The sequence below is a fragment of the Primulina eburnea genome, chromosome 4 (genome assembly GCF_022965805.1).
Source record: "Primulina eburnea isolate SZY01 chromosome 4, ASM2296580v1, whole genome shotgun sequence".
In the NCBI taxonomy this organism is placed as follows: domain Eukaryota; kingdom Viridiplantae; phylum Streptophyta; class Magnoliopsida; order Lamiales; family Gesneriaceae; genus Primulina; species Primulina eburnea.
The window spans coordinates 42,324,757-42,338,318 of record NC_133104.1 but is presented as its reverse complement, the minus strand read 5'-3'; the positions used below and the strand labels follow the sequence as shown (position 1 = coordinate 42,338,318).

Genomic DNA, 13,562 nt, shown 5'->3' with positions numbered 1-13,562 from the left:
GCTTAGAGCAATGAATAATATTTCTCATGAGCACACATAAAAACGTGACAAGCACCCCCTTGGCGACGTGCGGCCAATATGTATATATATATATATATATACTTGAGAATCATTAAACAACCCGGGGCCACCCTGTTTCTGGCAAACGTGGACACGACTTACCTAAACTTGCATTTCAATATAAATCTTTGACAAACTTTGAATATTTAGGTAAATTAAATATAAACTTTTATCAATTTTTTCTTCATATAGGACGAAAATCTCATTCTCGCCGCATCCTTCACTAAATTTATGAATTTCAAAAATAGATAATTAAATGATATTAAATTAATTATATTTGATGAAACTCTTATTCTGAAAGACTTATTAATATTAGTTCACTATTGCAAAAGTTATTGTTAAGTATAAGAGTAGGTCTCATGTGAGACCGTCTTACGGATCTAAATCTGTAAGACGGGTCAACCCTACCCATATTCACCATAAAAAGTAATACTTTTAGCATAAAAAGTAATACTTTTTCATGAGTGACCCAAATAAGAGATCCGTCTCACAATTACGATCCGTGAGACCGTCTCACACAAGTTTTTGCCTAAGTATAATTAGATAAAATTCAAGGCATTATACAAAAAGGCAGATATAGAAGAAATATTCGATAAAAAATATCGTTAATTACATGGAAGAAATAAATAAGCAAGAATATTAATGCTGATCATAAGACTGAAAAGGCCTCTTCGTCTCCCTCACTCGATCGTTGTAGTCCATTACAGCTTCAATTCATGGGCGCTTACAATCAAGAAAGCTTCCTCGTCCTCTTCACCTCTCCAGGCTCTCCAGCTCTATTCACAACTGCAGCGCCAATCTCTCCCTGTTGATAGTTTTTCTACCCTCTTTGCTCTTAAGTCCTGCTCCCATTTCTCTCACGGAATCAACATCATTCGCCACCTGCACGCCCATCTTTGTAAACTCGGCTTCGGTGCCAACGCCTACGTCGCCACCGCGCTTTTGCATGCGTATGTCACACAGAACTTTCATGATGCACGTATTTTGTTCGGTGAAATGCCCTTTCGAAACGTAGTAACATGGAATGTGATGATCACCGGATTTTCGAGACACGGAGATATTAGAGATGCTTACAGATTTTTCGATGATATGCCACTTAGAGACCTTGGTTCCTGGTCTGCTATGATTGCTGGTTACATGCATAACGCCCGCTGGAGGGAAGGATTAGCGCTTTTTCGCAAGATGGTTGGTGATCATTGTCTTAATCCCAATCAAATGATCCTGTGTTCAGTTTTATCTGGTTGTGGGCGTATCGGTTCTGCCGGATTTACTGTTAGGAAAATCCATACATGGGTTCGCCACTAAGAATGAGTGGGAATTGAATGTGGAGTTGAGCACCTGTTTAATTGACTTGTATACAAAATATGGGCTTCTAAACAATGCTTTCTTTATATTCAACATGACAAGGGATAGTAATGTGGTGACCTGGACAACTTTAATTTGCGGCGCTGCACAAAATGGTCACGGAAAAGAGGCGCTGCTCATCTTTGAGAAAATGATGATATCTGGAGCAACTCCTAATGAGTTGACATTCACAGGGATACTTACTGCCTGTGTGCAAGCAGGTATGGTAGAAGAGGGCAGGAGGTATTTTAGGATGCTCAAAGAGTGTGGACTGAGACCAAGGATTCAGCACTATGGCTGCATGATCGATTTGTTTGGTAAGGCAGGTTTGTTGGGAGATGCATATGAGGTGATTAACACGATGCCTTTGGAGCCTAATGTGGTTATTTGGAGCTCTTTCTTGTCATCTTGCAAGTTGCACAGGCAGTTTAAGATGGCCGAGAAAGTGACTGATCAGGTGATGAGGATGGTGCGGCCGGAAAATGATGGAGGGGTTTATTCACTTATCTCTGATTTGTATGTGCTGAGCGGTAAGTGGAGTGAAGCGGAGAGTTTAAGAAAGTTTATGTGCAATGAAAATGTGAGGAAGGTTCGAGGATCCAGTTACATCACAAGTGGAGTCCTGTGAAATGACCACAAATGTAAACGAATCAAATCGATCCAAATATTACTAAATTTTAATTCTCAAATTTGATCTCAAATAAGTGTTGACAAGCTCGAATTTGATTCAGAGCTTGGAAATTTTGATATTTAAAGTTCGAGTTCGAATTCGGGTCAAAATTTTGAATATATACATGAATTATTCGAAAATAAAAGCTCGAAATATTTATTTAATACAATATTATATTATTTGAAAAATGTAGTTATTTTTTAAGATTCAAATAAAAAAAGTTATAATATTGATAAAAATAACTAATTACATATCTTGGTAAATATAATTATTTTTGACTTTATTATAAATAAATAATTAGTTATAACTTTACTAATATTTTAGCGGGCTTCAAAATAATATAACATCTTTCCTTAATGGGCTTCCCCAATATATTTTAGCGGGCTTTAAAAAAGTCCGTAGCTAGCGTTGCTATAAATTCTGGATCTAGGGTTAGAGGTGTTCACCATTCTCCGTATAACTTCTATATTGGCGGGCGAGTCTTAGCAGCCAAATTTATCCTCTGATCAGGGTATTCTGATTTCTCTTCTTGGTGATTATTTGCTTCCGTTTTACTTTTCGAGATTGATGTGTTCGTGTTTTTAATTATTCGTTTTAATGGTGTTTCTTGGATAATTATTGTTGCCTACGCTTTACATTTGACTTGTGATTGCGGTTTTGATTTATGTTTCTTTAGTTCATGGAATCGATAATCATGAGTGAGCAGGAAAATGTCTCTATCCGATACCCTGTGTGTGCTAATGTATTCAAAGCTTCCTTTTATCACTTGTCCTATTAAGAATCCAACTATTATGGTTTTTTATGTGTCTTACCTGCCCTATGTCTTTCGCATTTGTGGACATATGTGCTAATTTTGTGAGCGGTTTATCCGCGTGTTATGATTTCATGAATTTTCTTCGAGACTGCTAGATCTGTGATTTATGGGTAACTCGAATTTTTAATCAAAAGAAGAAAATTCGGTGTTATTGATGTCGAGTTTTCACCTATGTTGAAGTGTTTTTGTCTGAGTATCGGTTCTATATTCCGTTAATTATTGTTGAATTATAATTTTAATCATTTGAGCAACAAGTAGTCGATGTCACTAATTATTTTGTTCCACTGTTGCAATTATTCACTTTTCACTAAATTTTTAGTATGTACTTGACACTTTTTTGGTTATTTTGAAGAAAGAATGGAATCACAAATAAAGCATGCGATAGTAGTCAAGGTGATTGGAAGGACTGGATCCCGTGGGCAAGTGACCCAAGTGAGAGTCAAGTTTATCGATGACCAGAACCGATTTATTATGAGGAATGTGAAGGGACCTGTTAGAGAGGGTGATGTTCTCACTCTCCTTGAGTCTGAAAGAGAGGCTCGCAGGTTGCGTTGAGGGGGAGAGATCGATATTCTAGTTTGATATGATTGTTTTAATGTAAGCTTATTGGTATTTTCCAGACATCAGCTGCTGGTACTGGCTCCTTTTTTTTGGTGGACATTAAGGTTTGACCCTTGCTGTCTTTGATTGAATTTCGATATGGCGATTTTGCTTTCAACTTTTTATTTATGAAATCTGTTTTCTCGAGATTGCACTTATTTCAAACGCCTATAACAGGGTCCGCATTTCATTTTCTTGCATATATAATTTATGGTGGCGTCTAAAACTGGGGATTGATGATTCCAATACCCAATAAAGATTTGTGTCAAATAGGTCGATAGGCCATCCATCATCTTGATCATGCAACCGAATTTTGTGAATACAAAGAATCACAAGGCTTGCATTGTTGCATCTATAGTTTATGTTTTGGCCCTTGTGGGCTATTTTCCGTAAAAGTGGATCAAGTATGTGGATAGTTGAGATTGATGCAGAGTTGACCAGGATTCAATTAAATGAAGCCCCTTGTTAATTGTTATATTTAATGGCACAAGAAAGATGGACTTGCAAAATGGAATCTGTTCGTTGCGCTTTGTTGCAAGTTGTATACACATCACACAAAAACGACAATGGGTCACAAATGCATAATACATATCCTCGTGAATGAAACCCATGGTTCATGCAGTCCTTTTGCGCAACCAGCAACACACGGGCAAACTATAAGTTACATTCACTGACATGATATGTAATAGAGATTTTTGTCCAGGATTCCGTTTTAAAAAGACCCCAACTTTTGTAGAGATATTTTAAAGAGGAACCGCTAATGAATGTGCATTCCAACAAAAGTTTCTTGAACATCTCCACAACAGATTTTTCATAATTCTATATATATGTAATAATATATTTATATACGTAATTAAAGTAATAATTTTCATCTAATAAATAGTTATTCATAATTTTGAAAAATATTCATTTATTTTTTTATATTTTGATAGAAAATAATATATAAAATTTTAAATAACTTTTTCTATTTTTTTATTAATAATAGTATCACCCAATCTATATATAGAGAATGCAATGATAAATAATTCAATTTGACGAGATGATTATTATCTTTATTTGTTTGAACATACTCTCAAATGATATAAAAAAAATTATATAATAATTAAATATATTTATTATATCAATAATTTTAAATAATTACTTAAAATTTCAATACTTGGTAAATTTTAATAGATTCATACTATTTACATCAAAGTTTCCAGAAATGAGAGGACTGCCATACTAGCTGCCCAAACATCATCATCGGACACTTGCTCGGCCGGGGAATGACTCACACCACCACGGCAACGCACAAAAAGCATCCCGACCTATAATAATTATACCATAACCAACAATACTAACTAACATACCATCTAAAAATAACAATTAATGGGAAACTTCTTACCTTAGTTAGATGAGACATGGCCATTGCATCATGTCCTGCTCCACTCATTAATACCGGAACATCATCTGGATTCTCGTCACTCGTTCGTTTCAAAGCAGTAATAGCTGCTGATTTTAGCTTGGAACTCAAACCAGAGTCGCAGATCACTCCATTAGCATCATGCTGAAATGATCCAAACTTTAAATGAGCAACAATTTATCCCTTGGAACAAGTATCAAGACATTTGAGGACCCAAATCTCACACCTTCCGTTCGATAACACATAGGACTGAACGCCTATCACATATTCGGTGCATTCTGTTTGACACTTCATAGATAATAGCTTCTCGTCCTAGGTCATCCATAGCACGGATATCAACAGTAAAAGTTACCTGTGAAAAAGTGAATAAAATAACCTCATTTTCCTAAAATTCTTTATAGATGACTTTTCACTTTTCAGGACCTATAGTGCTTGCCTGCCCAGGAATTACATTACTTGCACTTGGCCATGTTGATATTTCTCCAACAGTACAAACAAGGGATCCTGCGAGAGTTTGTACTGTAGATGCTGTGCACTGACCATCATAGGACAAGTAATCCTCAGGTTGTTTACAAAGACTTTCAAGCAACACAATCAGTTCAGCAGCAGCTGCCAGAGGATCCTGCCGCATGGTCATGGGGACCGTTCCTGCATGCCCTTGTGAACCTTTCACAGTTACCTATAAAATCATGAAAAATAAGCCTCACTAAAAACCAATGGGATAGTGTGGAAGATGGTTTCAAAAGTATGCCCCGGTTATTCACCATATGGTTCAAAAAGAAATCAAATGCCACCAAAGTCCTTGCTTTTAGTCTTTAGAGTTTGTACATGCCAATTGGGTACTATACAGGGTAAAATGTATTTGAGTATGTTTCTTGGTTATTAATATCTGACAGCTCGTAACTGAAATTATTGGAGGGAATGTGTATTAAAAGAATACTTAGTACCCTCATCCGGGTCTGCCCTGCAATGCCTTTCACCAAACCAAGAGGAAGACCAACAGTCTCCAACACAGGCCCCTGTTCAATATGAACCTGTGACGCAAAAAGTGAACCATGATGGCAACTTATATGGTACATAATTGTTAAAATATGACATCAAATGGTCAGTCATCTGCAAAAATGCAATACTTAGCCTACCTCAATATATCCCCAGACAGATTCAGGGTCATATTGGAGCTGCAAAATGTTTGCCTCGGTAATCTCAATTGAGTTCTTTCTCAAAGCACCTTGCACTGTGACACCACTGAAAAAAGTATCTATAGTCAGACAGCTGTTTACGACACTTCAAGCCAACATAATTTCGTAAACCTTTTATCATGTGCCTGCAGAGTTGAAGCAGGTAGTATGCCCGCAATTGCTGCACTTCCTAAGAAGGTAGATTGGAACCTAACCCCTTCCTCATCACTAAATGCAATAACCTGGAAAAAAATTCAAAAGATAGAAAAAAGATTCCGTTTCAAAAAGATTATCCGAACATGTCACCCAACTGGCTTGCATGAAATCTGTGTTTAATAATGGATGCTCAGAATACAGAATGTCACCTCCACCGGCCGGCTAAGTTTTCCGAGCATTCCAGTGATGTTCAACACCTTCAATGCTATTATTGGAGTAATAATTCCCAATGCACCATCAAACATTCCAGCATCGACAACTGTATCCTATAAAAGACATAAGTTTACTTCCTTAACTTCACCTTGTCTGCTATGATTTGATCGAAAATAGATCATATGAGAAATAAACATATTTTATTATAGAAACGTTACTTAACCAAATGAGAACCGAATATCAGCACTTTCTCACGTGGGTTCATTCCATCAATTTGACCATGCACGTTGCCCATTTTGTCTATCCAGCTAGAAAAAAAGTTGATGTCATTCGAGTCTTTTGAGCATCATAACATAGAAGAATTGAAGTTTGAGCGCTCACGTCTTTAAGCCAGCCTCCTCCATCCATACACGAATGAGATTTCCTGCTCTCACGGAAGCTGGGGATTGGAAAGTTCTCTCAAGATATTCGTCTGCATCACTTACCTGCCATGTCAAAAGCCATAATATATAGAGAACCAAGAAGTACAAGATATTTAGTCACTTACAATATCAAATTTGAACATTTACAGGATGCCATTTTTATCTGAGCAGTGGATGGTGCATGCTATCAAAATGCGAGATCACAAATAAGTTTTACCAGATCATGTGTATGCATAGTGTTTTAGCATATAATACAGCATAGTAGGGTTCCATAATATACCTTTCCAAGCTCAATAAGTCTTGCCACGGCCTCATCCTTAAGTACATCTCGATGCATATGGTTTGTATCTTCTACATGTTCAACAATAATGAGAAGAAAGAGTGTTCAATGACAGTAATTCTAGACTAACATATGTTACTTACAAACCATAGGAGACATCCCTGCTTAATGGCAGGCCCAGTTACTAGTAACATAAGTACATAACGATCTTTTTATGCGCATAAAAACTAAAGGAAAAAATAAAAAACTGGAAGTGAAAAGGAAAGATTCACTGGATCAGAGGCATAAAAGAAAAAGGACCCATTACGAAATTCAACTACAGCATAACTCTGATTCCTTTTTCACTTATATATACTTGTGACTAGCTAAAGATAACAGTTCCAACTTACGAAATAGAGCGGCAAAACTATGAAAAAAGTGTTCTTGTGATGATAGGAGTTGACTGTATGACATGCATATACCGGAAAACATTGCAATCTAAAAGGTGGCCGAAGAATGAGAGAGCTCGAAATTTCATTTTCTTCAAAAATATCATGGAACGTCCATAGAGGGTCTAAATAGAGAATTCCCATAGAAAAAACTCCAGCAACGTAACAGCATCGACCGTAACAACATAGGCTCAGCAATTCATTAAAGATATCGAGGACATGAATCAGGAATTCCTAAAAGTGCCTTTTCGAACAAGAAGAAAGAATTACCAGAGAACATGATGGCTGAGGAAGGGAAAGCTAGCTTCACTACCAAAAAAGACAAGAACAAGAGAGAAGCAATGGAGTGCACGCAAAATCGCAGCATCACCATGGCCGCGAGTGTAAAAGAGAGGAGAAGAAGCGAAAATGGAGAGGTGGTGGATTTTGTGGTAATGGCCGCCAGCAATTTGTGGCTGCGGGCTGCGGCCACTACCCCGTGTGTCTCGGGCAAGTGGGCCATATCAGATACCAGCCCAACATTAATAATTTTTTTATTATTATTATATAGAAAAAAAAAACTCTGTTCGAAATAATCTAACCATTATCCGAATTCAAATCTGTACACCACTCATTTCTACTTTTGATTCCATTTTAATTATTTACCCGGGATTGTTGCATCCGCGTGTCGCGAGTATAAATCAAATGATACCATTAATATAAAATTTTATATTATTATTTTTAAAATTTCAAAAAATTAAAATAAAATTATTTTCGATTTAAAATATTTTTGTGTTTGATTTTTTTTAAAAAAAGTCTTTTTTCAATTTAAAACATAGTATTTCTTGACAGAAAATTTTTAATAGAGTAATGGATAAGGAAAATTATTATGGAATTCTTTCAAAATATTTTTTACAAGGACATCGTCATTTATCTATATATATACTATATAAATGTTGAAGCTGTTGTAAAAAAGTAAAAATTTATGGTAAAAAGTAAAAATCTCAAACTCTCAAAATTTATCAAGCTACACACTTTATAATATTTTTCTCTCTACTCAATTGTGATTTTTTTCACAAATGAGAGATCTATTTATAGAGTTTCATTACACATAATCCAAAAAATAAAATACATCATTACCTACATCATCACACACAAACTTCTAACTTTACAACTCTTATTTTCAAAATTCAAATATTCAACTATTACTTTTCAATATTCAAATCATTTATTTTCAACACTCCCCCTTATGATGATAATCATGATTTGATGATGTCTTCATTACGTGTTTTGTAGTGCCTCGTTAAAAACCTTACTTGGAAAAACCCATTGGGATAAAAACCATAGTAAGGGAAAAAGAGTGCAGTCACGTAAACTCCCCCTGATGTTGACATGAACAATTCTTCACAAATTTCGTAGATTGCGCATCCCAATATTATATATGTGCTTTCTGAATATTGACGTAGGAAGTGCCTTTGTGAAGAGATCTGATGAGTTTTCACTTGATTGAATGTGACGAACATCAATACATTTATTCTTCTCAAGCTCCTTGGTGAATGCGAAGAACTGAATATGTTTAGTTCTGTCACTTTTTATGTATCCTTCTTTCATTTGAACAACACATGCAGCATTATCTTCATATAGTATCACAGGCTTCTCATCGAATGATAATCCGCATGAAATTTGGATATGTTGGGTCATTGATTTTAACCACACACATTCACGACTTGCTTCATGTAGTGCAATAATCTCGGCATGATTTGATGAAGTTGTTACGAGCGTTTGTTTCTGTGAACGCCAAGATATTGCAGTGCCTCCACGAGTAAATACATATCCAATTTGGGAACGTGCCTTGTGTGGATCAGATAAGTATCCAGCATCAGCATAACCAATTATACTTGGATTAGCATCTTTTGAATACAAAAGTCCCAAGTCTGTCGTTCCTCGTAGATAACGGAATATATATTTAATTCCGTTCCAGTGTCTCTTTGTTGGATATGTGCTAAATCTTGCCAACAGATTCACGGCAAAAGATATATCAGGCCTTGTACAATTTGTAAGGTACATAAGGGCACCGATATCACTTAGATATGGTACTTCTGGACCAAGAATATCTTCATCATCTTCACATGGACGGAATGGATCCTTTTCTATGTTTAATGATCTAACAACCATTGGAGTACTTAAAGATTTGCTTTATCCATATTAAAACGTTTAAGGATCTTTTCTGTATAATTTGTCTGGTGAACAAACATTCCACATTCTTTTTGTTCAATTTGTAAACCCAGACAATACTTGGTTTTTCCAAGATCCTTCATTTCAAATTCTTCCTTCAAGTATGACACAACTTCTTGAATTTCCTTATTCGTTCCAATGATGTTTAAATCATCAACATATACAGCAATAATTACGCATCCGGATGTTGTTTTCTTAATGAAAACACAAGGGCGTATTGAATTATTTACATATCCCTTTTTCATCAAGTGATCACTTAGTCGATTATACCACATTCGACCTGATTGCTTTAACCCATATAATGATCTTTGTAATTTCACAGAATAACATTTCCTGGGTTTTGAACTTTGTGCTTCAGGCATCTTAAATCCTTCAGGGATTTTCATATATATATTACTATCAAGTGATCCATATAAGTAAGCTGTAACAACATCCATAAGACGCATTTCTAAATTTTCAGATACCGCCAAGCTAATCAAATACCGAAACGTAATTGCATCCATCACAGGAGAATACATTTCTTCATAATCAATTCTAGGCCTTTGAGAAAAACCTTGTGCAACAAGTCGAGCTTTATATCTTACTATTTCATTTTTCGCATTTCGCTTTCGAATAAAAACCCATTTGTATCCAACAGGTTTTACACCTTCAGGTGTAAGGACTATAGGTCCAAAAATATTACGTTTATTTAGCGAATCTAATTCAACCTGGATGGCATCTTTCCATTTTATCCAATCCTGCCGATTTTTACATTCACCAAAAGATTTTGGTTCATGATCTTCGTTATCATTTATGATGTCGATTGCCACATTATAAGAAAATATATCATCAATTTCATTTATATCTTTTCGGTTCCATATTTTTCCAATATTAATGTAATTGATAGAGATTTCATGATTCTCGTCAGTTTTTGGTTCTGACAGAACATTTTCTTCATCATGTGTTTCTTCAGGAACATCATTCTCTATTTTGTGATCATCATGTGTTTCTTCAGAAACATCATTCTTTATTTTGTGATCATCGTGTTTCTCTATGAATTTTCTTTTTCGAGGATTTTTATCCTTGGAACCGACTGCCCTTCCACGCTTCAGGCGTTTAATGACATCATGAGTATCTTCCATTTGTTTCTTTGGAATTTCAATTCGAGCAGGGGTATTTGCAGCATGTATATATGATTTAGTTACCTCTTTTGTGTCTGCAAATGCATCTGGTATTTGATTTGCTATTCTTTGCAAGTGTACAATTTGTTGTACATCTTTTTCACATTGTTTTGTTATTGGATCAAGATGTAACAATGATGATACATACCATGTAATTTCTTTTTCGGTATGTTTCTGTTCTCCCCCTAACATTGGGAAGATTTCATCATTAAAATGACAATCAGCAAAACATGCTGTGAACATATCTCCTGTCTGAGGTTCAAGATATCGAAAGATTGATGGACTATCATAACCGATATAAATTCCAACTTTTCTTTAAGGTCCCATTTTCTTTCGTTGTGGTGGTGCAATAGGCACATACACCATACATCCAAAAATTCTCAGATGAGAAATGTCTGGTTCTTTACCAAATGCAAGCTGTAATGGAGAGTATTTATGATATGCACTTGGTCTGATGCGAATTAATGAAGCAACATGTAAAATTGCATGTCCCCATATAGAAATAGGGAGCTTTGTTTTCATAATCATTGGTCTAGCAATCATTTGCAAACGTTTAATCAATGATTCAGCCAATCCATTCTGTGTATGTACATGAGCAACATGATGCTCAACAATGATTCCCATAGACATACAATAATCATTGAAAGTCTGGGAAGTAAATTCACCAGCATTATCAAGTCTAATTTTCTTGATTGTATAATCGGGAAATTGATTCCTCAATTTTATTATTTGAGCAAGTAATCTTGCAAATTCAACATTTCGAGTTGACAATAAACATACATGTGACCATCTGCTGGAGGCATCAATCAATACCATAAAGTATCTGAATGGTCCACATGGTGGATGGATTGGTCCACAAATATCACCCTGAATACGTTCAAGAAACATTGGTGATTCAGTTTGGATTTTGACTGGTGATGGTCTTATAATAAGTTTTCCAAGAGAACGTGTTTTACATTGAAACTTATTATTCTGAAAGATCTTCTGGTCTTTCAGTGGATGACCATGTGTATTTTCTATAATTCTTCGCATCATTGTTGAACCAGGATGTCCCAATCGATCATGCCAATTGGTTAATATCGAAGAATTATCAACTACCATGTTTGATTCAATGAGACTTATATGTGTATAATGCAATCCAGTAGGGAGCATTGGTAGTTTTTCAATCACATATTTCTTTCCTGATTTATATGTGATAATGCACATATATTTCCCATTCCCTTCATTCATTGTTTGAGTATCATACCCATGAGAATATATATCATTAAAACTCAACAAATTTCTTTTCGATTGTGGTGAATATAAAGCATCATTGATCAAAAATTTTGTATCATTAGATAACAAAAATTGTGCTTTACCACATCCTTTAATCAAGTCTACAGGACCTGATATTGTATTCACCGTTGTTTTTGTTGGTTTTAGTTCCAAGAAATATCTTTTATCTCGGAGGATAGTGTGCGTTGTACCACTATCGGGTATGCAAACTTCAGTTTTGCTCATAGCATTTTCCATATTTGAACTTCAAAAAAATATGCAATGAAATAAATTACTGGCAATATATATTTAAATATAACACATATCATAATTATACAATAAAACATTATTCTATGAATACATGAAAAATAAATTATTGTACATTTATATTCTACCATTATACTGTTCATTTTCAGAGAAATCATTGAGAAAATCTGTAGCATCAAAATTGTTCATTTCTATCCCACCAACATGTTGATCATTTTCAGAGAAATCATTCATAAAATCACCAGCATTAAAATGAGTTGAATCACTCAAACGGTCACTGCGCTCAGTGAAGTTGGTCTCCTTTTCTTTCCCCTTTAATGATTCTTTATAAAGTTTACAAAGGTGTTCAGGGGCTCGACAAACTTTGGACCAATGTTCTGGAGTACCACACCTGTAACAAGAACTTTCATATCTTTTTGAGTGATTTTCATTAACACATGTATTCTCATGATGCCTTTTCTGTGGATGGTTTGGGACGCTCTTTTGAGATGAGTTATAAAATAACTATCTCTATTATTTTCAAAACCACGGCCGCGTCCACAACCACGACCAATTCCACGTCCACGTCCACGTCCACGACCTCGACCTCGACCAAAATCTTGTCTTTGAATTTGATTTTGGTTCCGAGGTTTAAATTCATTTTTACTTACAGCATTTACTTCTGGAAATGCTGTTGATCCAGTGGGTCGGGACTGACGATTTCTCATTAATAGCTCGTTGTTTTTTTCCGCCACAAGAAGATAGCGATGAGCTCAGAATATCTCGCAAATCCACGTACTCTATATTGTTGTTGTAGAGTAATATTTGATGCATGAAACGTGGAAAATGTTTTTTCAAGCATCTCAGATTCTGTGACCTCATGTCCACAAAATTTTAGCTGCGAGATTATTCGATACATCGCTGAATTATAATCAATGACTTTCTTAAAATCTTGGAATCTTAACATATTCCATTCATCACGGGCGGTCGGAAGTATAACTTCCCTTATATGTTCAAATCTTTCTCTCAATCCTTTCCACAAAGCCATGGGATTTTTTTTCAGTCAGATATTCACATTTTAATCCCTCGTCGAGATGTCGACGTAAAAATATCATGGCTCT

The 13,562-nt window shown here is 35.5% G+C and overlaps 2 protein-coding genes and 1 pseudogene across 3 annotated transcripts; 2 read left to right on the top strand and 1 right to left on the bottom strand.

The window, feature by feature from the left end:
* The first annotated feature begins 642 nt into the window (after positions 1-642).
* On the top strand, positions 643-2,196 carry LOC140829930 (pentatricopeptide repeat-containing protein At1g33350-like; annotated as a pseudogene).
* A 274-nt stretch (positions 2,197-2,470) lies between these two features.
* Positions 2,471-3,646, top strand: LOC140829159 (small ribosomal subunit protein eS28x). The gene is made up of 2 exons (XM_073192182.1): positions 2,471-2,585; positions 3,241-3,646. Exon 2 carries the CDS (start codon positions 3,246-3,248, stop codon positions 3,441-3,443), a length of 198 nt encoding a protein of 65 aa, XP_073048283.1. The 5' UTR covers positions 2,471-2,585; positions 3,241-3,245; the 3' UTR covers positions 3,444-3,646.
* Positions 3,647-4,572: 926 nt separating this feature from the next.
* Positions 4,573-8,091, bottom strand: LOC140829157 (allantoate deiminase 2-like). Of its 2 annotated transcripts, none has more exons than XM_073192179.1 (12): positions 7,838-8,091; positions 7,140-7,210; positions 6,819-6,922; positions 6,661-6,745; positions 6,434-6,550; positions 6,201-6,310; positions 6,030-6,135; positions 5,838-5,924; positions 5,327-5,569; positions 5,117-5,242; positions 4,873-5,034; positions 4,573-4,795 (listed from the first exon to the last, which is right to left on the bottom strand). In XM_073192179.1, the coding sequence occupies exons 1-12, from the start codon at positions 8,067-8,069 to the stop codon at positions 4,673-4,675; spliced, it is 1,566 nt and encodes a 521-aa protein (XP_073048280.1). In that variant the 5' UTR covers positions 8,070-8,091; the 3' UTR covers positions 4,573-4,672. The 2 variants fall into 2 exon arrangements, with proteins under 2 accessions (XP_073048280.1, XP_073048281.1); XM_073192180.1 differs by having other exon boundaries at positions 6,434-6,543; positions 6,693-6,745.
* Positions 8,092-13,562: the final 5,471 nt, after the last annotated feature.